The sequence below is a fragment of the Lemur catta genome, chromosome 18, assembly GCF_020740605.2.
Source record: "Lemur catta isolate mLemCat1 chromosome 18, mLemCat1.pri, whole genome shotgun sequence".
NCBI lineage: Eukaryota > Metazoa > Chordata > Mammalia > Primates > Lemuridae > Lemur > Lemur catta.
Genome location: NC_059145.1, coordinates 22,724,415 through 22,748,275, shown reverse-complemented (window position 1 = coordinate 22,748,275; position 23,861 = coordinate 22,724,415). Strand labels below are relative to the sequence as shown.

The 23,861-nt window shown below is 40.0% G+C and overlaps 1 protein-coding gene across 4 annotated transcripts in view; it reads right to left on the bottom strand.

Moving 5' to 3' along the window:
- The window catches only part of FRMD4B (FERM domain containing 4B), a 293,677-nt gene that overhangs the window by 50,751 nt on the left and 219,065 nt on the right, over window positions 1-23,861 (bottom strand). For all 4 annotated transcript variants that reach the window (XM_045529652.1, XM_045529650.1, XM_045529648.1 and 1 more), the window contains 2 exons: window positions 9,741-9,797; window positions 8,892-8,914 (listed from right to left, as the gene is read on the bottom strand). In XM_045529652.1, the coding sequence (XP_045385608.1) occupies window positions 8,892-8,914; window positions 9,741-9,797 (80 nt within the window). The remainder of the gene's footprint in view (window positions 1-8,891; window positions 8,915-9,740; window positions 9,798-23,861) is intronic.

Genomic DNA, 23,861 nt, shown 5'->3' with positions numbered 1-23,861 from the left:
CCTTTAAAACTAGATCAAACTGGATTAACCAAAAACTGGATTAACCACATAAAGGGATCGGAGCAGAGATAACAAGACTTAATGTGTTATCATTCAGTGTTCCTTGAACCAAACCCAAACAAACCAGACCGAAACTATAGTTTATAGTTGTCCCCTAGTAGCAAAGACACTAAATTTAGTTTTTAAACAATGTTTTTAAATGAGCTACAAAATCAGACTCTAAGCATTTTCAGTAGAATCTTAAAACAGAGTTCAAATTGCTTTGGGTAAGAAGCCCAACATCTCCATAAAGGCTCCTTACACCACACAAGGTATTCAAACCCACAGTGAGATCTCTACCCCTGAGGAGTTATGATACCAAAGCCTGGGATAGGATGAAGGGAGGGAGTAGGAAACAAATTCACACTTTCATTCATAGTCAATCACATTCAAAGGTAGAAAGCAAGAGCTCAAGTTCATTCAACGTCTATCTAATGATACTCCTGATTGTTGCAAATTAGTTTAGAAAAACTGTTTATAGACTGAACTAATTTCATAATAGCTAAAATGAAGTGCCCTCACTTTCGACCCATCCGGACCAAACTTAAAAGAGGAGTAGCGCCACCCAGACAGGTAAGCAAGATGAATTCACCCGGTCCAAACTTGAATTCACAGACGGGGAAACAAGGCCCACTGATGTTTGAAGACTTACCAAAGGCCCCGCAGTAGGTGGCAACAGATCTCAATAACCAGGGGTTTGTTCTTTCAGGAGGACTCCAAGCCCAAGCTGGGGCACCAGAGCGGGAAGAGGAGGAAGAGGAGGAAGAGGAGGGAGAATTGGAAAGCTGGGGAGGAGAGGAGGAAGGGGAGGGACTGTGAAATGAACCACCCAGCTGGGCTAGGTCTTGCTCTCCTCCCCTCCTAAGCCACAGGGTCTTTTCATCCTTGGAATTTCCTCCCTACTCCATTGAAACATTTCCTGATCACACCTGAAGCAAATCAGGTTGTAGCTATTTACAGAGAGTGAAAAGTGAGAACTGAAAGAATTTCAGGAGAAGCCTTTCTTCTTGCCTTTGGCTAAAGCTAGGGGTGCCCCCTACTGCTTCTATGCAAGGTGGGGAGTTGTTGGCCTACCCTGCAAATTGGCTAGAGAAGCTCCTTCACGGGGTGGGGGTTCAAGCATAAACATGCATTTCCAGGCTGCCTCAGGTTTCCAGCTCCCCCCCCCCCAACTTCTCATCCTCTTTCATAGAACAAACCCTTTTGGCTTTAAAGGAGACCATTGCTGTGTGCGACAAGTGCTCAGCATTTTACTTAGGTGAACTCATTTAGTCCTCACAGCAACCCAAGCTGTGGGCACTCTAATTTATAGATAAGGAAATCGAGGTTTACAAAGGTCCCCTAGCTGCCCACCATCCCCCCAGAGCGAGCATATGGACAGCCAGGACATACTTAGAAAAAAAATCAAAAGACTAACCAACCAACCAGCCCTAGACCTATGATTTGCTGTAATAAGGTATGGGATTTAGAAATGGATTCAGTCCCAGGTCTCCCTGTTCCTAGGAGTTTTGTGGTCTCAGATAAACTAACCTTTGGGAGGCTGGGTTTCCGCATTGTAACAATACAGATAAGCAGGTTCTTGGGAATATTACAATAGACTGCTGTGAAGCCACCTACCTATGGTCAATAAATGTGTCCTTTCCTTTCTGACGGTAGCCTACAGAACCCACCCTCAGACCAGGCTGGTGGTGTGGATTATTTACCATTGATAAGAGTTCCCAGTGGCTGGTCCACGCTAGAGTTGCCAGATTAAATATTTTGGACATATACTAAACATTATTTGTTGTTCATCTGAAATTCAAATTTGACTGCTGTCCTATATTTTCTAAATCTGGCAACCCCAAGAGTTTATAATAAACCACGAGGGAAAAGAACTTTGGAAGTCACTTGCCAAGTTCCAGGTTGTAAGCAGTTTCAGGATTGGTTAGACAGAATCTGTGGTCACTGGCGGAAGCTTTAAAACTTCCTCTTTCGACATCGTGACCAATCCATGGAATTTGTGTCAGCCCCTCTCTCAGCACTCTCCCAAAGACCCCTCCTGAGGCAGGAAACCTGCTTGTGTTCTGGGAAGCACTGTGTCCTCTCAGCTAAAATTCTTTTGTCCTTACGTTTTTGTCTGTGGCCAAACTTGTAACAGAGGACAAATTACTCTGCCCATCTGTATGCTTGATAGTGATCAACTGCCAAACTATTTTTTTTTAAGTCTAAAGAATTTTTAATGAGAATGAAAAGGTGATGAGAGATTTTTTAACATTAGCCAGCTCTCGAGGACTCTGATCACCTCTATTTTGAACCTTTGACTCTTAATACCTGGTAGAAGATACACAATCCCTAAGAATGAATGACTTAGGTTGGGAAGCAGGTTAACACGAAAATCTGTAAATGTTTAAAATAAAAATATTTTACCGCTCATCAAATCCAGAGACAGAAAATAGAATGGTGGTTGCCAGGGACCAGGGATGGGGGTGTGTGGAGTTGTATAATGGGTCCAGAGCTAAAGTTTTACAAGATGAAGAAGTTCTGGAGATTGGTCGCAGAACAATGTGAAAGTTTCTTAACACTGCGAAACAACTCTACGTTTGAAAATGGTTGAGATGGTAATTTTTATGTCATGTATGTTTTATCATAATTAAAAAAAATTTACTTCTCATACAAATCTAGAGTTAGAAAAAAGGCACTTGGGAAAAAAACCCCAAAGAATACAGGCAGTATTTCCCTGCAAAAGGATGGAAAGTCAAATAAATCTGTTTCTCTCCTGGGAAACTTCCTATTAGACAAGTGAAAATTATTTATGGTCAACTTGAAGCCCCAAAGCTTTATCCCTTCTTCCTGTGTGGGTGATTCAATGTGTCCTTCCTGATCACACAAAAAAATGGATTAACCGCATTAGCCATCTGAACACAGATAACAAGACTGTATTGTTATGTGTTGTGTTATCACTCAGTGTTTCTAGAACCAAACCAAAAGGCACTGCAATGCTTATCAGTGACAGAATGTAGAATTCCTCCCCCACAATGCCATCTCTTAGTCTCGGTAGATTCTGGATGGTTTGCACTGTGAGGAGTGGAAGTAGTTCCTGTCCTGCTGCTTTCTATTCATGCTGAATGCTACACATGCCAAAGTCCCAGGCAGCCGGTATCTGAAAAGGCCAAGCAGGCTGAGTTTCATTTCAGTACCAAGTAGCTGTGGGGGTGTCGTTGCCTGGTCCACTCCAGTGGAGAGGGAAACTGACAACCCAAATTGGTCAAGAGAGTCACTTCCTGCCTAGGACTGATCTTCTGTGGTCTTAGTAGCTGTTTAAAGATACATTAAGGTGGGACTTGGGGTTTTTGTTTTCGTTTAGTTGCATCAAATTTTTAAGTTGTGAAATGCAAAGGTCTGATGCCTACCCTGATTCTGTGGTTAACAAAGTAAAGTCCTTGGGTCACGGGTCCAGCAAGATGTTCAGACATCAGGGACCAACGAGCATGGAAAATGCTGATTTGCAGTGCACACGAGCAGATTGAAAACTTACCAAAGAAAACTGGGGGAACTTTGTTTAACTTTTAACCAAGGATCACAGGGAGAAAAATCACTTTTCAACAGTTTTTTTTTTTCTTTTTCACAAAAGCATTTTGTTGATTCATTAAAGGCCTGGCTTGAAATAAGACAGAAATGTTCAATTTCCATCAAGTCAGCCTTCTTTATTCTGCTGGCAAGGAAGGCAACGATTCTTAAAAGTTTGTGTTGTGATACAAAAAGAGAAACTCCCAAAAGAGCATCCAGCTTGGAGTCCCAGTCTGCCACTGTCTAGCTACGTGACCTAAACAGTAAACTACTTAAAGGCTCCAGTGCTCAGTTTTCCTATCGTAGAATGGGGACAATAATAGTGCCTATCATCACAGAGTTGCTGTGAGGGTTAAACATGTTAATAATTACAACAATAATAATGCCAAGTAATGCTTATGAAGATAAACTGAGTTCCCGAGAGGTTAGGTAAATTACCCACAGTGATATATACAGCAAGTGGTTGGGCCTGGATTTGAACCCAAGCAGTTAAATTCCAAAGCTCCTATAAGTTGATGCCAGTAAGTACTGAGCACAGCACATAACCCAGGGGAGCTGATATTTTTATTACTGTAACTAATTTTAAAGGCCCTGGAAATGGAATTATATTTTAGAGCTTTAAGTGCTCCAGAGGTGTAAGAACTAAGGGGCCAATTGCTTGAAAGCCTTTGATTTTTTTCCCCTCCCTTCATTAACCACTCTCAGGGCATCCAAAGAAGTTCCTTTCCCATGGGAAACAGCTGCATTTTGTAGCACAGCTGTAAATTGTGAATATTTCCTTCCTATTTGAAGGTGCGTGTTAATATACTCGCATTCTGACCCAGCACTGAATTGAAAATTGTAGTCATTCACATTTTGTTACAGGCAGAAACACCCTAATCACACAGTTACTTGGTAACTTCCACCTTTCAGGATCTTAAGGAAAAAAAAAAAAAAAGCTTTGCTTTTACAAACTCATTGGTGGCTGGCTGGCGGCTGAGTGATAAAGGCTTGCCTTCTTGCCCTGTCAGCTTTTAGGAATTCTCTGTGTTTGTCTGTGTTGTGTTACCCAAGTAGCTTGTTATCTTTGCAGTTTAAGGGCTGACTTGGAAATTCAGACTGTCAGCTATTTAAAGAAAATGGAAGTCCCCACTCCACTATTTTAATTAACTTTCAGAGAGCAGGGTTTCCTACTGGTTATGATAATGTTAACTTAAAATATTCTGAAGGAAACATGGCAGGAAGCAAAATAAAAAGGGGAGGACTGTTGTTTTCAAAGTCATTGTAGAAAGGAGAGTTTGAGCAAAGCCGTGAAGGCAAAATACCACAGGGTATGTGGGGGAAAAAGAGAAGATAGGCAGGAACAGATAGTAAGGAGTATGAACAACAGACTAGGGGAGGTTAAACGTGTAATGCAGATCGAGTAGGGGTTTGAATGCCAGGTTGGGGTGTTGTCGGCCAGGTGTCTGTGTGCAATGAGAAACTGTACGGGATTTTTAGAAGTAAACCACAATGATCGAATCTGTCTTAGGAAGAAAACTGGAGGTCATGTGCAGGCAGTAGCATGTGGTGGAATCAGAACACATCTGGGAACTCGCTGGCAATTTCTTTGGGCCTAAATTTTACATGTATTACTTTGTTAAGTAGAAATGAGAACTCCTGAGGTGAGACTGAAGGGTGGACATTTTAAATAACGTCATAGTCAGCACACAATTGTTAGCTCAAACACACACACACACACACACACACACACGTACTTTTACAGTCAGGTTATGTAGAGGAGGATGAGGGCTGAGGAAGCTGTGGTGCTGCTCAACAAAGGAATGGAGGGAGGTGTCCGAGAGTTGGGGAAAGGGTGGGAAGAGAGACAGTGGGGAGAGAAAGGGGAAATTTTTCAAGATGACTCAAGAAAGAACGGAGATGTAGTTCTAAGGAGAATGCAGAAGGGGGGCTGGTTTGGAGGCTGGGATGTTGGTGAGCTCAGCTTTGGAAATGCTAAATTCCAGAAAGAGGGAGATATTCCCAAGGAGTAGGCCAGAGCAACCTTAAGAATTAAGTGTTCAATCACTGCTTTAATTGAAAAAGCTGCTTTGCCCTATCTAGAAGGTGTTTGGGGACATCTTTTGGTCAACGTTTAAATCTCAGTGAAAAAAACTCATTGAAGTTCTACAAGCCAACAGCTAGAGCTACCAACATGTCAACCAACAGAGAAGTGTAATCCAGAATGGCCACAGAGGTAGCCGCTGACAGAAGGTCCAATTCCCCTGCCATATATATCTTTGCATCTTCAATGCCTAGACTGGTGCTTACATATCTTAGGCGTTCAGTGACGCTTACTGGATGAAGCCATGAATTTCTTATAATTGAAACTGAATGCTACCAAGAACACATACACTTTTTCAGCCCTTTGTCTCCTTTAAGGAATTTCCCTTTGCTTCTTCCTACCTGAGAAATTTCAGAAAATAACCACACATAACGACAGTCCAAAATACACAAAGGCGTTCATCACAGCATTATTTATATTAGCAAAAAAAATGTGAAACAGCTCATACTTGTGAAAACAGGGAAGTGGTAAATCATGTCCATCAATTGAGTGGAATGTGTAAGTGGCAACTGCAGGAACTGTTCTAAGCACTTTCTAAATACAGCATTAATTCGCTTAATCCTCGTAGCAATCCTATGGAGTGTGTATTATTATTACAAGTCCCTTTTACAGATGAGGAAACTGAGGCTTGAAGAGTTTAAGTAATTTGTTCAAGATGACACAGGTAATAAGTGGCAGACCTGGCATTTGAATCAGGCTGATTCTAAAGTCTTTGCTCTAACCACTATAACATTGCCTCATGGTATTTTACTTTTTAAAACAAAACTTTAGAGGAAAAATAGATGCTCTCTATATATAGAGGAGGAGGAGATCAGATAGGGAGAGGATGGTAGCAACTGACCAAAGTTCTGCTCCATGACAGGCCCTACGACCAAAGTTCACATTTGTTATTATTTCTTTCACCGCTGTCGGCAATAACTAACGCTTGTGAAGCAACTTACACTTTACACAGTTCTCCCACATCACTGAGCCCCTCAAGACCACCATGCAAAGTCGTTACTTCGATGAATGCCACTCTACAGATGAGGGGACCGAGGCTCCAAAAAGACAAGTGGCCGTTCAGGGCGATGCCGCCAGTCAGCGTGATTCCCGTCCCACGCTCTCAGCAGAGTTGGGACAGTTTCGGAACAGTGTGCGTCCCTTCTTCAGCCTGGCGATCACTCAGGAAACTAGTAGGAACAGGCTGAAGCTGAGGCAAAGGGTTGGATTGAGCCACTGTGACATTATTTAAAATGTCCACTGACCAACCTTGAAGTCCTAGGGCTAAAACATCTGGGCTACTGAGGGACTGTCCCTTTTAATTAAGCCGCCTTCGGCCACAGGCAGGGCATCTTCCCTAAGGAAGATTTCTGAGACTAACCTTTCTCCGTCTATTCTTTCCTCCAACAGGTTATTACAACTTCTTCAGATCTGCCTTAGTCTTAAAAGTCTTTTAAGACGTAGCCAAGAGATTACCTTGGGGATGATGATAAGGATGAGGAAGATAAAAATGCCACTAAATTAATGACAATAGCCAAAGTGTGTGGAGAGCTTGCTGCATGCCAGAGACTGCGCTCAGCAATGTTTACATTCATTGCATTCTCCCAACAGTCCTATGCAGTAGGCATTAATACCATTTTACTCATGAGGAAGCTGAGACTCAGAGGGTGTCTCACGTGCTTGACCTGGAGGAAGTGGGGGAGGCAGGGTTGGGGATCCACAGACTGAAGAGTGTGACTTTGGGCCCTGAAAGCCTCATTTACCAATTGACTGCAGAATCACACCCAGAAATGATGGCATTCCTCGCATAACTGATATTCCTAGACAAGAGTAGAGATACAGCAGTTCTTGCCATTAATAAAAATCTAGAAACTATTTTATCCTCGTTTTATTCCTTGCCATTTTCTTTCAATTAAAAAAAAATTGGTGTTGCTGATTTTAATGATTCCCTCAAAGCATATTTCTTAACCTAAAACAATTAAAAAAAAAAAAGACTGGGCTTGGTGGCTCATGCCTATAATCCTAGCACTCTGGGAGGCCAAGGTGGGAGGATTGCTTGAGAACAGGAGTTTGAGACCAGCCTGAGCAAGAGTGAGACCTATCTCTACTGAAAATAGAAAAATTAGCCAGGTGTCCTGGTGCACACCTGCAGTCCTAGCTACTAGGGAGGCTGAGATTTGCTTGAGCCCAGGAGTTGGAAGTTGCAGTGAGCTATGATGACGCCACTGTACTCCAGCCTGGGCAACAGAGCAAGACAATGTCTCAAAAAAAAAAAAAAAAAAAAAGCACAAAGCAGAACGGATCGGAGAGAGTGGTGAGTGAATCAGTGAATCCTGGGGTGTTCAGTGGCCTCCCTGACCATTCCATCAACCGGAGTGGGCAGGTGGGCAGAGAGCTGGGCATGTCTGAAGTGAAATATTATTCTGAGACTGGAAGTTTTCAAGCTTGGGAGGCAGTATTTTGTTATCAGTCTGTTAAGGAGCACATTATTCAAAGACTTGGCTGGGAATGAGTACTAGGCGATCTGTAAATAATCTACGCATAAAGTTTACCAGGAGTGGAACATTAACATGGTAGAGACAAGGCTTTCAAAGGAGTCATTGGCCCAGGAGGGAGGCCTTGCTTCCACCTTTAACCGTTTCTACGGCACCTCCAACTATTGCATTAAAAGGACAGAATGGAGCAGGTAGAGGGTGAATTCAAATATAAACTCTCCCTGAGGATGTGGCCAGTGAGGCAGTTAGAACCAGTAAGTGTCTTGGCAGCAACAATACAACTGTTAGGTCAAGTGTATGAAGGGTGAGGCCCCTTCAGGGCAGCTGCAAAAGAAAGCCCCTATTAATCCCTTAACTAAGCAGCTGACGGATTTAATCTTTTGGTGCATACATTATAACTTTTCAAACATAGGACTATTATAAGTTTTTTTAAAACTCAGCACAAACTACCACAGCTTTTTTTTTTAGATTTCTTCATCTTACTAATTAACAGATGATAGGAAACAGCACTTTGGAGGGCTGCTGATTACAATTCACTGTCATTCTGGCTTGAAAAACTGTAAGAAAGCGTCATGCCCAGATTCATTCACAGAAAGAATAGGTCTCTATTTGAAGAGGGAAGAGATCTCAGTCTCCTGCCTAGAGATCTACTTTCCTTTGATTTTGTGTCCATTGTTATTTAAAATAACAGCATAAAATGATTCAGCTAGCGTTATTTTGCATAGTAGTATCAGAAAAGGAATTATTACCTGGTATAATCTCCCTTGGCTTCCTAAAAAAAAGAAAAGAAAAGATAGATGATCAATATATATTTATGTTAAGCTAAATGAATTTTATCTCGATCATTTTCCCTAGTTTAAGTCCCTGAGTTCTGTTTTGAAGAATGTTTATCAGCAACACTTTCCCTATGGCCATGGCGAAGAATTTGGCATTGATAAGAAAATGCTAATATCCCTGTTAGGAATATTTCTTATTCTTAACAAAAGAGACAAATAAATATATATATGAAAAAGCACAGATGATTATTTCTTCCTTTATGTTTCTAAGATCACGTGATAAATGCTTTTTGCTTTTCTATTCAAGTGGCACACTTTTTAGACTGGACGAAGACTTTTTAAACCATGATACAGGTAAATCAACACATACTATTTCTTTTCTCTTTACTTTTTAAACCAGCATGGAAACAGACTTCATTTTTCAGCTACTAATGCCTTTAAAAAACTAAAGGGGCTCTTTCACTCAACCTCAAGAAAATGTATACAAAAGTTACTAAATTTAAATGAAAATTACAGCTGCTGTAACAACTGTTGCCTCCCAAATTTAAGTAACCCAGAGCTCTTTTCTAGGAATGTGGTTTTAACTCTTTTCTCGAAGAGCAGTCTAAATTTCATTTTTCTTTGAAACATACAATATCACACTATAGCTCATGCAAACTATTATAAAACAGAAGACAGTGGCTCACATTTTTCATTGGCAAACAACCAACTAGCTTAAAAATCCAGCAGACACTGGCCCATGCAAAAGTTTCAGAGTTGCAGGCAGTTAACAAAAACTAACAAACAAAAGGGAGTTGGAAGAGGCAGTTTGTCAATTCTTACCTGTAAAATAAGGGCTGCTAACTTGAAGATGGTTTCGCTGTCTACTTCGATTTGCCCCTGTTGGTGGAAAAGGAAAGCATCATTGAACACAGGGCTGCCCCAGGTTGCAGCAAATGGCTGTGGAGTTGGGGAAGCTGTCACAGCTTGGCACCTCCAGTTTACGATCAAATGCAGATCATACCATTGCAGGGAAAAGGGGGGTGTGTGGAGAGACGCATTGAGGGTTAAGAAGAAACCACATCGTGTGTGTGTGTGTGTGTGTGTGTGTGTGTGTGTGTGTGTTTTAATTAGCTGTGGGGGATTCTGTTTAAAGAGCAGTATTCAGGAAGAAACAGGAATAACTTTGAGGCTGAAAATTGAGACAACTTTTTTATCTCTCCAAGTTCATTTTTAGGCTAGGCAGATTTTCCTAGATTCATCTGTTGAGTGTTTTCCTGAGATAATTTCTTTTCTCTGTGTCATGGCATGGTTATTTCAGTGCACACACAATGCAAATATTATTAAAAATATAAATTCACTTCTGTGTCAATGGTGCACTATTGAGTTAATATTTGTACTATTAGAGATAAAAATGTGAAGCCTTAAAAGTCAGTTATTGCAAATGCTTTGAAGACTTAAAATTCTGTTGTTTTATACTGAAGTCTGATGAACTCTAATTTATCATTTTTACATCATTTTTTTTTCTTTCATCCTTAAAGATCCCAAAGAAAAACTGAACTTCTGGGCCTTAGTTAACAAGAATGCTTTTTCAATAGCCTGGTAGGAACACGTAAGTATATGTGGAAGGGGTATTGCCGCTATCAATAACACTCACATGTGCCTTTATCTATTTCTTTAGTGTGACAGTATATCTAAATACCATTACTATATCGTGTAATATCACAACAATGAGTGATATAGAGGGATCTTTATTTAAAAAAAATTTTTTTGGTGGTATGTTAGCTTTTAAGTATTAACACATGCAAAAACAATTCCATATAACCCTCTCCTTGCCTAAGTCCTGTATAATTAGTACTTGAAGGGGCATAGTGTTTAAGAACATGGAACTCATGGGCCTGGAAACTGCCCTGTACTCTTCCTTCCTTCCTTCTATCTCTTGCATCTGAGCTGGAGTGTTTCCCAGTATACCAAGTGCCTCAATGGGGAACATTAGGGAATTTTAACGTAAATGTACAGTGGATAGGTTTACGGAGAAAGCTAGGCTCAGTGAGGATTTCTGAAAGGATTATGCTTTTCTCTTGGGTTTACAAGTGATTTCATTGGGGTTCTCAAAAAAATCACACTAAAAAGAAAAATTAAAAGAACCCCCCCCCCCCCCCGAAAGAAACCTCGAACTAATAACAATTCTTTTAAAAGCCATAAGATAAAATAAACAAATAATAAAACCCAGGATGTTCCAATGCTAGCAGTGATAATTATTCATGTTTCCCTTAAATTTCATCCTCCAGCATACAGGCCTCCCTTCTGAAACCTGAGGCAGAGGATCTGCTTCAAAGTTTTTTGCTTCAAAAGCTGACAGGCCCACAGCCTTGGAATTCAAAGCTCGCCTATAATCTCTCGAAACAGATTATGATATCAAAGAGAAGCCAGGTTGATTGTAGGAATCAATTGCCCTCTGTCTTTCAGGCAAGAGACAGTGGTTTTCTAATCTGGTGAAAGATGATGAAGTGGTTAATCCAACAGGTGAGGTGGGTGTTGATCAAGATTAAATTTTAGAAAGGTTGAATTCCTTAAGTTCAAGGGAGAGGGAGGAGGGCCGAGGGGGGAAACTCAAAAACATCTTTGAGTTTGAAATCAAGCCAGAACTCAAAGTTTTGTCAACTCAAATTTGCCTTAAAATCTTAGAGAAGAGAAAAAAAGTAGATTATTTAGGATCTTAAAAACATTACAGATGAAAAAAATAAATGGAAAGTTACTACCAACTCCTCTGACACCCCAGCCCCTCCTTGCCTCATCAGAACTTTAGATGAGTCACCCGAAAAATAGTTCAGACACCAATTTTCAATTTAGTAAATGGATGGTCAGCAGACAGATGAAAAGACCTAAAGCAGATACTCTTAAGGAAGCTGCCAAATAATTCTCTATCCTAGAAGGGTCATTAAATATTAAAAATGCTGAAATGAGGAACTGAAGCCTGGAAAGTACCAGGCTCCGACAGCTCCAGAAGGGTGGGGAGCAAACACCCAACTCACCTGTGGACTTTTTCACCCACCCGAGGGGCCCTGACACAGTTCTGGTGGAGGAGGGTGAGGGTGAGGGGAAGCAGTGGGTCTATCAAAATCTTGTTCCAGGCAGAGAAGAGAACGGGTGGTTTGGCCAAAACCCACATTCTTTTATAACCCTCAGCCCCCACCTCACCTGCCAGTTAACAACCACTGTTCTAGAAATTTAAGGCAACAAGATTTGAGTTCTAATACTGATTGCCAATGTGACTTCTTCATGGGCTGGGTGCGGTGGCTCATGCCTGTAATCCTACCACTCTGGGAGGCCGAGGCGGGCGGATTGTTTGAGCTCAAGAGTTCGAGACCAGCCTGAGCAAGAGCGAGATCCCATCTCTACTAAAAATAGAAAGAAATGATCTGGACAGCTAAAAATATACAGAAAAAAATTAGCCGAGCATGGTGGCGCATGCCTGTAGTCCCAGATACTCGGGAGGCTGAGGCAGGAGGATTACTTAAGCCCAGGAGTTTGAGGTTGCTGTGAGCTAGGCTGACGCCACAGCACTCTAGCCCGGGCAACAGAGTGAGACTCTGTCTCAAAAAAAAATAAAAAACAAAAGTGACTTCTTCGTGGAGTTCACCAAACAATGCATCAATCAAGAATAACAGTATTTGCTCGGTTCTCAGCAATTTCATTTGGTGAAATTTAATCAAGACTTACAAAGAACTCCAGAATTTCATGCCTAAATCGTAAAAGTTCTTTTGAAATTGCAGTCTGCCCAGGACGGAACATTTCTTTTACTTCCAACTATGGCAACAGAGGTAACCTTATAGGGACCGGGCAAGCTAACACTCGAGAGAGGGAGCTCCTCAAACAGAAAGGTAACGGGATCCTCTGGTGGGTTTCCATGACTGTCGTGGGTAAACAAAGAGAACCAGAGAAGTGAGTCAGGTGATGTGGCTGAATGCACAAAGGTAATATGAAACAGTATCAAGTCCCAGTACCACGCCCTCCTGGCTAATTTAGCTAGATTATGAATTCAATCACTAGGTCACTGGGTTCAGGCTTTACACTGGACACCTCATTTTCATCCTTAGCTTATTGGCTCAGTTGTCCAAGACACCATGCCAAGGAGGTGAATTCTAGGTTTTGATTCCCAAATAGCAAAACAGAATAAAAGGCAATTTTAGGACTTGAAAAAGAACTTAGTGAAACTGTGACTTCTATTGTTTTACACAGGATGGTTGGCAATGAAGATCAGGGAGATGAAGTGTAATGTGTAATGTCTGATCCCCCAGCACATGGTGACTCTGGACTCCCTGTCCAGTGCTCTTTCCACTCTGTCATGCACTAGTTAACTTTCTATGACACCTGTGCAAATCTCTCACCAGGAATCTCCCAAAGGCATGCTTTTGGTAAAAACTGGAATCAGCCAAGACTGTGGAATAATAACTCTAAATGCCACCTCCACTGTTGGTAGGACCGTATGTTATCAACATACACTCAGAGTAGGATGGAAAAGTTATTTCTGAAGACTCACTGTGCTCTTCCCACATCAGTGCAGTACTCAGTGGAAACTTATTCTGCGTTACAGCAATGGGCATTAATAAGGTGGTCACAAATACTCAGGATTTAGAACTACCTGACAAACTGTTGGGACACCTTGGTTTGTTTCCATGTCCATTACTAATTATTTATCTATTTTAAGATTAAGTCTTAAAGAGTGTCTAGTGATTTAAAAAAAGATTAGGTTTATAGAAACTAACTTATAGAACACCAACAAATAAATGTAGAAGAAATGAAAGAGGTAGAAAATTACCATGTACAACTATCACAGGACCAATTGATTCAGACAATCTTTAATAAGTAAAAACTATTGGCTGGAAGTTTGATGAGAAACAGGACAGGATACTTACAAAATCACAAAGTATCTCTGCATCGGTTACCTATCAATTACAAAGGGGAAAATGATAACTCTTCAGTGGAGAACCTGACAGACACCATCCTAACCAAGTGAAGAAGATATTGCCAATAATTGGACAGAACAGCATCATGTGTTTCCTGACATTATGCGCTGAGCGGGACACAACCTCACCTACATAAGGCGCTGTGCTGGTAAGTGCAAATGCTTCCCTCCTGGAAACTGGGGACTGTGGGAGGTCTGATTTGTGCATTTGTTGATTTCTGCAGTGCAAGTCCTCCCACCAGGGCTGATTTCAAGCTTCCAGTGTAACATCACAGAACACGGAGTTGGAAAGAGATGTGAGAACTGGCTCTGAAGAGCTGGTACGAGCTGGCTCCAGCATACCACGGTGTAGTATTCTTGTCAAAAATATATTACTAGATCTAATTATGAGGAACATGCAACAAACCCACACTGAGGGACATTCTACAGAACGTCTGGCTCATACACTTCCAAAATGTCAATGTGATGAATGCCAAAAAGAGGCTGAAGAACTGCTCCAAAGTAAAGGAGACTAAAGAATCACACTAGATGCAGTGTGTTATCCTGAATTAGGAAGAAATGTTGTTAAAAGGGCATTACTGGGACAATTGGACTGTATATTAGGCAATCTTATAGGTTAAATGTTAAATTTTCTATTTGTGATCATTGTGATATGCTTATATAAGGAACGTCTTGATCTTATGAAATGTACAGTGAAATATGTAGAGGTAAACAGGTATGATGTCTTTAACTTACTCTTAGGTGGTTCAGAAAAAAAAATTAAAAAAAAGAAGAAAAAGAAAAAAAGAGAAAATATAATTTAAAAAAGAAGAAATAAAGAAAAACAAAAATTATCTCAAAGTTAAAAGTTTCTTTTGTTTTTGTAAAAAGGACATATTTTCCTGGAGTGATGCATATTTTTATTGACTGCCAAGTACTGTCCCCTTTCCTGGGCAGACAATCCCATTCTACTGGAGAATTACTTCTTTCCCTACTGGCTCTAGTGGCAACAATCATTTTTTAAGGCAAGTAATGGAAGCTGGTCCAAATACCTCAGGGATTTTCTGAACTAGAATGAAAAGAAGAAAGTTCTTTCTCTCCTTCTCTCCCTCCCTCCTCTCTCCCCCTTTCCTCTCTGGGAACAATGTTGGAAAGATGTGACCCAGTGGGAATCAGTGACCACAGATGGAGAGAAAAGGGGTTTTCAACATTGGTAGTCAATTGTTATCTACTGCAAAGTATGGGCAGACTTCAAAGGTTGGTCAAAATATAAAAAACAAAAACAAAAAAACAAACAAAAAAAAACTGGCAGGAAGGACTACTTGGATGCTGTTTAGGATGCTGTAAGCCAGCAAACAGTGCAAAGAACAGATGTAGTAAGGACACAAATGAGTGAGTGGATGCAGTGCCCTAGAGCTGCCCTAATTCCTCCTGAGAACACAGCTTTGCAGAGGGAGGGATCTGCCAGGTCAGAGGGGCCCTCACTGGCTTTTATACAATTAGGCTGGTGGAGGGGTCACACCAACGCTTAAGACCTACCTACCACCTGACAGGGCAATTCTTCCTTAGGCCACAGAAACATACCAGGTCTGTCCAGAAAGTATCCAGCCATGTACTATGAAAAAATAGAGATATCTATTGAAGAAGATACAAGAGACATTGTACATAGGACAATGACGCCTCATTCCCCTTCAAAGTAGGCACCTTGGGACCTCACACAGTTGTCCTAGCGTCTCTTAACCTAACCCGTACACGTTCAACATTCTCAGGTGTTCTGCGTGTTGCAGGCCTTCCAGAACGTGCCTCCCTTTCAATAGATTCTCGACCATCTTTGAAGTGAGACCACACTTTTATTTGCGCTGCACTCAATGCATCATCCCTGAAAGCCTTCGGAATCATCCAAATAGTTCCCACGGAGGAATGTTCAAGCTTAATGCAAAATTTGAGGCAGAGTCATTGCTCTACTCGCTCAGTCATTTTGAATGCGACGGCCACACAGTACACATGCTCATTCAATGGCGTCTAGCGCCCCACTGACTAGCACAGTGATGTCATCATTGTTCACGCATGCACATCCTAGTCCCCTCTGCTTGACTGCCAGGTTACAACGATGTTGTACAAACCATTCTGGTTATATTAACAATGGCTATTAACAATACTTTCCAGACAGACCTTGTATTTCTTTGTGCTACTGCCTATCTTCTAGGGGTTACTATGCCCACTAGAAGGCCAGGCCATAGCAACCACATCTGTACCCCCTTCCTGTGCACATCCTTTGGGTACATTAGCCAATATTTTCTCCCTTTTTTAAGTCCAAGCTAGTGGTTAGTGGTAATATTAATATTCATGAGGGACGGTCTCAATGATATACTGCCTATTCATTCTTCTAGATCAGGATTATGCAACCTCAGCACAACTGACATTCTGAGTTCGATAATTCCTTATTGTGGTGGCTGTCCTGTGCCTTGCAGCGTGCTAAGCAGCATCCCTGCCTCTCTACACACTAGATGCCAACAGCATCTTACCCTTGGTTGTGACAACCAAAAATGTCTGCAGACATTGCCAAATGTCCTCAAAATTATCCCCAGTTGGGAGAAACTGCTCTAGATTCTCTAAATTTTATTCTTGGATTAAGCTAGAATCATTAGAAACCTACATACACCATAAGGTTTATCCCAGGTAAAACTGCTTTTTTGGAACTGTGTTTTGGCGTTCCTCTACTGGCTTATGTTGAAAAACAACATAAGTTAACAACCCTCAGAACTCATTATTTTAACAACTCAAGTGCGTTATTGAGAATATTGTTTATTACATAATATAATATCCCTTTATGAGGACCCATAGGAGAAGCTGCTGCTTTTTCACACCAGTATTGACTGTCTTCCTTCTGCGTGGCTCTTGGTTCTTATCTTAATAGGTACTGTGAGTTATGCAAGTGATCGTAACTCCATCTTTGCCCTGGCTCGCAAGAGAAGTTGAATTTCAAATTTGTGGGGTAAAATGGTTTATACTAACCTTAATCTTGGCAGCATCTAATTATTTTTACCTGTATTTTCTGAGTTAAAAATAACTCATTTTATCATTTGCTACATTTTAGTATATTTAGCATTTAAAAATTTTTTTATTGAGGTACGTATAGTACAATGCACAAATCTCAGTGTACAGCTTGATGAATTTTTTTTTTTTTTTTTTTGAGACAGAGTCTTGCTCTGTCGCCTGGGCTAGGGTGCAGTGGCATCAGGCTTGATGAATTTTGACATGTATATGTTACTCATGCAACTATCACCCAGATCAACATAGCAAACATTTTCACTAATTTTTTTCATCTTAGGGAAATGTATGTATTTTTATAAACCACATCAAATCAATGAAATTATTCTGCAAATTAGAAAAGTAAAAAATAACACGGCAAGGCTGAGCGGGCGTGGTGGCTCACACCAGTAATCCCAGTACTTTGGAAGGCCGAGGCAAGAGATCTGCTTGAGGCCAGGAGTTAGAAACCAGCCTGCTCAACACGGCGAGATCTCTGTCTCTACAAAAAATTAAAAAATTAGCCAGGCGTGGTGGTGTGCACCTGTATTCCTGCTACTCAGGAGGCTGAGGTGGGAGGATCACTTGAGCCCAAGAATATGAGGCTGCAGTGAGCTATTATCATGCCTGGGTGACAGAGGGAAACTCCAGCCTGGGTGACAGAGTGAGACCCTGTCTCTAAAAAAAAAAATAATAATAATGCAAAACTGTTTCAATTTGCAATTCTTTGATTACTAACCAATTTGAGCATTTCCCTTGCAATTGCATATTATGTGCTATTACACAGGTATGAAATGACCCTTTGTTCACTTACCTATTTGAGGACCTATGTTTGATTTGAGTTGTGTGTACATTACCAATATTAACCCTTTGTCTTATCTACTGGGTACAAATTGTGTCCTTTAATCTGTTCTCCTTTGACATGTCCTTCTCGTGGCCTTGAAGTCCAACTGGACTGGGACCTATCTCCTCTACTGGAAGAACCTGTGGGGCCTTGAGCAAATTATTTTTTCTGAAACTCACTTCCTCATCTGCAAAATGGAAGATGATCATATTAACTTTACTGTGTTGTTTAGAGCACTAAATGAACTACAAATGTAAAGCATTTATCACAAAGCCTAGCACCCAAAGACTCAATGTTATTCTCCGCACTAATTTTTATTAATACCATGTTGCCTCTTAAATTCATATAATTATATCTATTTTTAGCTTAGCTACTTTGTTCTGGGCTGCTGTTCAAATTTCATGTAGTTCCATAACATTTAATCACTTTTCATTATAATATGTCTCAATATCTGATATGATAAATGCTTTAATTTCCACATTAATCTCTGACATTCTCTTACACTTATTTTCAAAGAAATTTTAAAATAATCTCATTCAATTTAAAAAAAGATATAATAATTTGTGTTCCTCTTTGGAACCATAGCATGTCTCTACTAAAATAATTTTATAGTGATCATAAAGTTTTGTGATATACCTACAAAGATCACATACATCCTGTCAGAATTAATACTCAATATTTTATATTTTGCTATATAAATGGGCCTCTTTTTTCATCCTATTATTTGATTGTTATCATTATACAGGATTAATATTTTTAGTATATTTGACTTGTAATCAATTTCTTCATCAAAGTTAATAATGTCAGTAAGTTTTAGCTAATTTATTTCCATTTTCTAGGCTAACAGTAAAGTTGTCTCCAAATAATATTTTGGTGCAGTTCTTTGGAATGCACGTGGTGTATCTGATTGCATTGTATGAAGTAGACATTTTACTTAACACATTAACTGCATTCCTCCATACACTGCTGGTGGACTATAAGTTGGTTTTGAACTAACTGTTCGGCAGGGTCTACTAAAACTTCATAGACATATACACTATGGCCCTGCAATTTTACTCCTAGGTATACACCTAACAGACATGTTTACATATGTCTACATAAAGACAGGCACTAGGATCTTTATGCAAATGCTATCTGTAATAACCAAATACTGCAAGCTACCCAGATGCCCATCAAGGTAAATAAACCTTGGTATATTCATACTATATACTACTATTCAGCAGTGAAAATGAACAAGTTAGCCACCACTACATACAACAATACAGATGAATCTCAAAAACACATAATTTAAGCAAAAGAAACCAGACAATAAAAAAATACATACTGTATGACTCCTGTCATATAAAGTACAAAATCAGCCAAAACTAATAAAATGCTGTTAAAAGCCATGGTAGTGGAGGGACATGGTAGGGCCTTCTCAGGTGCCAGTCGTGTTCTGTTTCCTTGATGTTGATGTTACTTACACTGACGTGTTCAATTTGTGACAGTTCACTGAGCTGCCTACTTAGATTATATGTATATTATACTTCAACATAAAGTTAAGAAAAAAACCAACTCCTGATTTTACCTGTATCTTCTTACATCCTACTTAATGGCAACTCCATCCTTACTTACTTGGATCCAAGATCCCCAATGGCATTACAGGCACAGACTTTGGCAGTGAGCAACCTACACAACTGTATCTGGTGACTCTGTTTATATCTTTTAATACATTATACATCTAATTTATTTTATTTATTGTCTGATGCCCCACCTGCTGTCACCCTGCCTAGTAGGTAAGATCCTTAAAGGCATGAATTTTTATCTATTTTGTTTCCATTTTAGGACCTAGAACACTGCCTGGCACACAGCAGGTGCTCAATATTTGTAGAACATGAACTGAAAAAGCAGTGAAGTAAGAAGTTGGGGTATTTGTATCTTTTTAGAAAGGGAATGCTCCTTGTTTCTTGATTCACTATACAGTTGACTTGCCTTCCTTTTCAACTCAGGATAAGGAATCCCAGCTTTTTGAACTATGGGGACATAGCCCAGGCTTCATCATCTATGAGAACTGTAAGCATAGTACCTAGACAGCATTTCTAGATATGCAAACTTACAACAGTACACACAAAGAGGTGTTAAATGTCAAAAAGTCATTCACTCATCTCGTTTCACTTTCTACATGTATAAAAGGAAAATAATAAAATCCGTCCCACATACTTCATAGAGTTTTGAGGACAAACATAAAAACATGACATAAAGATGCTTTGAAAAAGTAAAAAGCACTACAAAAAAACCCAAACCAGTACAGGTGTTTTTGTGGGTGTGTATCACAGTTTCAAAGACATAAGCATTATGACCCAAGTATCTGGGCAGACCGCTTCTCAGAAACTTGATCACAGTGAAGACAGGAGCAAAGAGAGATAGAGAGAGAATATTTGTAGCATGGGAATTAGTGGTTGGCTATGGGAGGATAAAACAAAAGAATATATGGATATGGAAATGAGAAAGGAGAGAAAAAGAAACAGATCACACTTTCCCTAGGTGCAGCCCAGGTATGGTTTGTGCAATGCGCTTTTACTTTTAGGGTGGATAGGTGGCATGTATTTTTTTCCTGGGATGAAGTTCTAACTAGTTTAAATAGAAATCAGATCTTGGATTCTAGATACCATTCTCCACTGAAAGGAAAAAACGGCCAATTCCAAGGCTATGGCAGCAAAAGTACAAAGAAAGCCTGGACTGCCTTATATGGCATAAAATACAGAAGTGCTCAAAAGTGACAGGGACAAGCCAAAAGGACACAGGCTATGACTTAAAGGGGATTCCACTGGCTAAAGTAGGAGCCATCTGAGCATCAAGATGAATGACATGAATGAATTATAATACAGTGAATAAAAAGCAATTCTTAAGTCCATGCTGGTACTGAAAAATATTTTTAAAGGGTGAGGATGGAAAAAAATGGAAAATGATTCTTTACAGATGAATGCTAAGAAATATTAAAGATGACTGAATTAGAAAATCACCTTTTACAATTACTGTGGTATTAACTGACTTAGGCAAGATCAACACTGGAGGCCAAGATCATCGGGTCAAAAACGGGATGGTCAGATAGCCTCAAAATGTCAACTCCAGACAATTTATTAATTACAAAGGGAGAAGGTGACTTCACAATAGAGAAATCTGGCAGATACCACTTTAACTCAAATAAGACATGCTGACGTTGCATGCCTCCTTGTGAGATGTACCGAAAAGGACACAACATCATTTTATGGAGTATTCCTGACATGGGAAAATTATTAGACTATTGGTTCTCAAACTTTGGTGTGTAGCAGAAGTACCCGAAGAGCCAATAAAAAATATGGTGGCCCAGGCTCATTGAAGTAGAAGAGGATGAGATAGGACAGGGTGTGGGTATCTGTGTTCACTGAGTTCCCAGATGATTCTGAGACATGCCCCACATGATATGTGTTTGGAACCAGTGAATTAGACAAACTATATTTCACAAACTGAGAGATTTCTGCAAGGCTATCCTCTTCAAAAATACCAGTGTAATAAAGGCCCAAGGAAGACTGGACACCTGTTCCTGATTATGGAGGGGACTTTAGAGTCATGACAACTAAATGCAATATGTGATCCTAGACTGGATCCTGGAACAGAAAAGGAAACAAAAATCTATAAAGAACAGACATCAGAGCAATTTGAATAATGACCATACATCAGACATACACAACTAACGAACTATGGTATTAATCTCAAAAAAACTCTAAACTCCACATGGACAGAGGTATGTTTAACTCATCACTGCACAGCCAGTACCTATATAGTGCCTAGCACATAGGAGGCATTCAATAAATAATTTTAAATGAATGAATCTATACTTTTCAAAATAACTAAACCTTTTGATGATAATGTTCTACCAGAAAATGCTGCAAAACATATCTTCAGGACTATGAGTCTTCCTTCTTCCAATTCTTATTTTTACTTCTCCCCTATTCTGAGGTCATGAGGCTCGACTTTATTCCCTTTAAGCCCAAGAAGAAAGAGACTGTGTCATGGTCAAATATCAGAGACTGGCTCCACCATTCTGCCAATATCTGAATCTTCTTTATAAACTCCTGTGCTAACACATTTTCAAAGCAAGGGAGTGAATGTTTATGAGACTGCCCTGGAAATTAGAGGTGTGGTGATCTACAGCCAAATTGTTATGCCATGCAAGAAAGGCAAGGAGCCTAAATAGGTCAGGCTCTGCTAATAGGCATGGCCGTTCCAAGGCACCCACATCTGATACATATGTGGGGAGACAATTAGACAACAGATGAATAACCATTATTAAACAAACACTTAGAACCAAGCTCTCAACTTCTGTGCTTACCCTTATGCATTATAAGATTACATACACAGCAGACTTTAATTACAGCATTCTAATTGCTTAAATGCACCCTGGCACCAATTTACCATGACAATTTGAATTTGTAGCAGCAGAGTGCTCTGACGGAAAACTATTTTTTTCCCTATTTTAAAGAAAAGAAAAAGTGCAAGGTGCTTACAAGATAATCAAGGATGATTCGAGGGAGAAAGGATGAATCAGGAAGAAGAAAGTTAGGTCATGATGTTAAAATTAAGCCTTTGAGTAAAGAAGTCCTGCTGAAGTTAGTATCTATCTGGATGTTTTGCATGAGTAAATATGCAGGGATACTTTTTTTTTTTTCTTTTGAGATAGGGTCTCGCTCTGTTGCACAGGCTAGAGTGCAATGGCATCAACATAGCTCACTGCAACCTCAAACTCCTGGGTTCAAGTGACCCTCTTGCCTCAGCCTCCCAAGTAGCTGGGACTATAGGCATGTGATAACATGCCTGGCTAATTCTTCTATTTTTGGTAGAGATGGGGTATCGATCTTGCTCAAGCTGGCCTTGAACTACTGACCTCAAGCGATCCTCCTGTCTTGGCCTCCCAGAGTGCTAGGATTATAGGCATGAGCCACTGTGCTCGGCACCACATGTATTCTTCATAAACTTACAGTTGTAACCATCTGTGGCTGATTCATCAAGCTTACCTAAAATGGATATCTTAGTCTATTTCTTAATAAATCCACATTGCAAAGGTTCTCCAAAATAGCATTCATCTTAGGCCTACTTAATTATGACATGGAAGTCTTCTATTCAATTCCTTCTTTCTGAAATATATAAAGATAGCCCTTCAAACCTCCTCCTTAGGCCTCTTAAGCATGTGAAGCAAAACAGAAAGGCAAATGACATCTGTTTCCAATGTGGGTTAAGAAATAGATGACAGATAGATACATGATAGATGGATAGAGACAGTTGGTATGGGTAAGCTGGCTTTTCCAAGTTTCTTTGCCATACTTCTTTGGAAATACAAAATTGGTATCTTTAAGGATATCAACCTCTCATTTTCAAAAGCAGGAAACATACAAAGAAATCTGATTTCTAAAATAATGAGAAAATATATTACAGAGCCTTTTCATGCATTGGTGTCCAAATTCCTAGATTTTAAGATTTTATATTTTCAGCTAAATGGACTATCTACCTCCTCCTCTTTCCTTTCAAGCACTTATCACGGCATTTTATATGACTTTATTTGAGTCAAAATTTAGCTGTAAGGAAATTCTTATTGCTCATTTCTGAGATGATGGTGTACCATAAATACCAATACTGGGTTTAAATGGATAATTCATATTAAATCACACCATTATGAAATACAGGTCTTCCAACTGGATTTTTAGTAGCTCTTCTCAACGCGTTCAACAAATATTTGATTGTCTCCCTGGCGCTGGCAACACACCAGTGGACAAATAATTCAATCTTTGCAAATTTACCCTGGCTAGTGCCAACCGGAGGGCGTTTTCCTTGTCTTCTACTTTATGACTATGTCCTTGTACATCTTTGGGCCTCAGTTTTTTAATCTGTGAAAAGGAGGAACACTGATGTTGCCCTTCACCATCTCAGGGGGTGGTAAAGGCAAAGAATACAGCACAGATGAAAAGGCCCTGGGGATATGAGATTAAAAATGGCCTGTGTAATAAGTTATTATCATGAAAACTTTGATGCTCACACATGCACCAGGCACCATATATCTGAATGCTCTCTGTTTAAGACAAACATAATTTCAATGTCAGGAAAACATAAAGGGAAAACCACATGAACC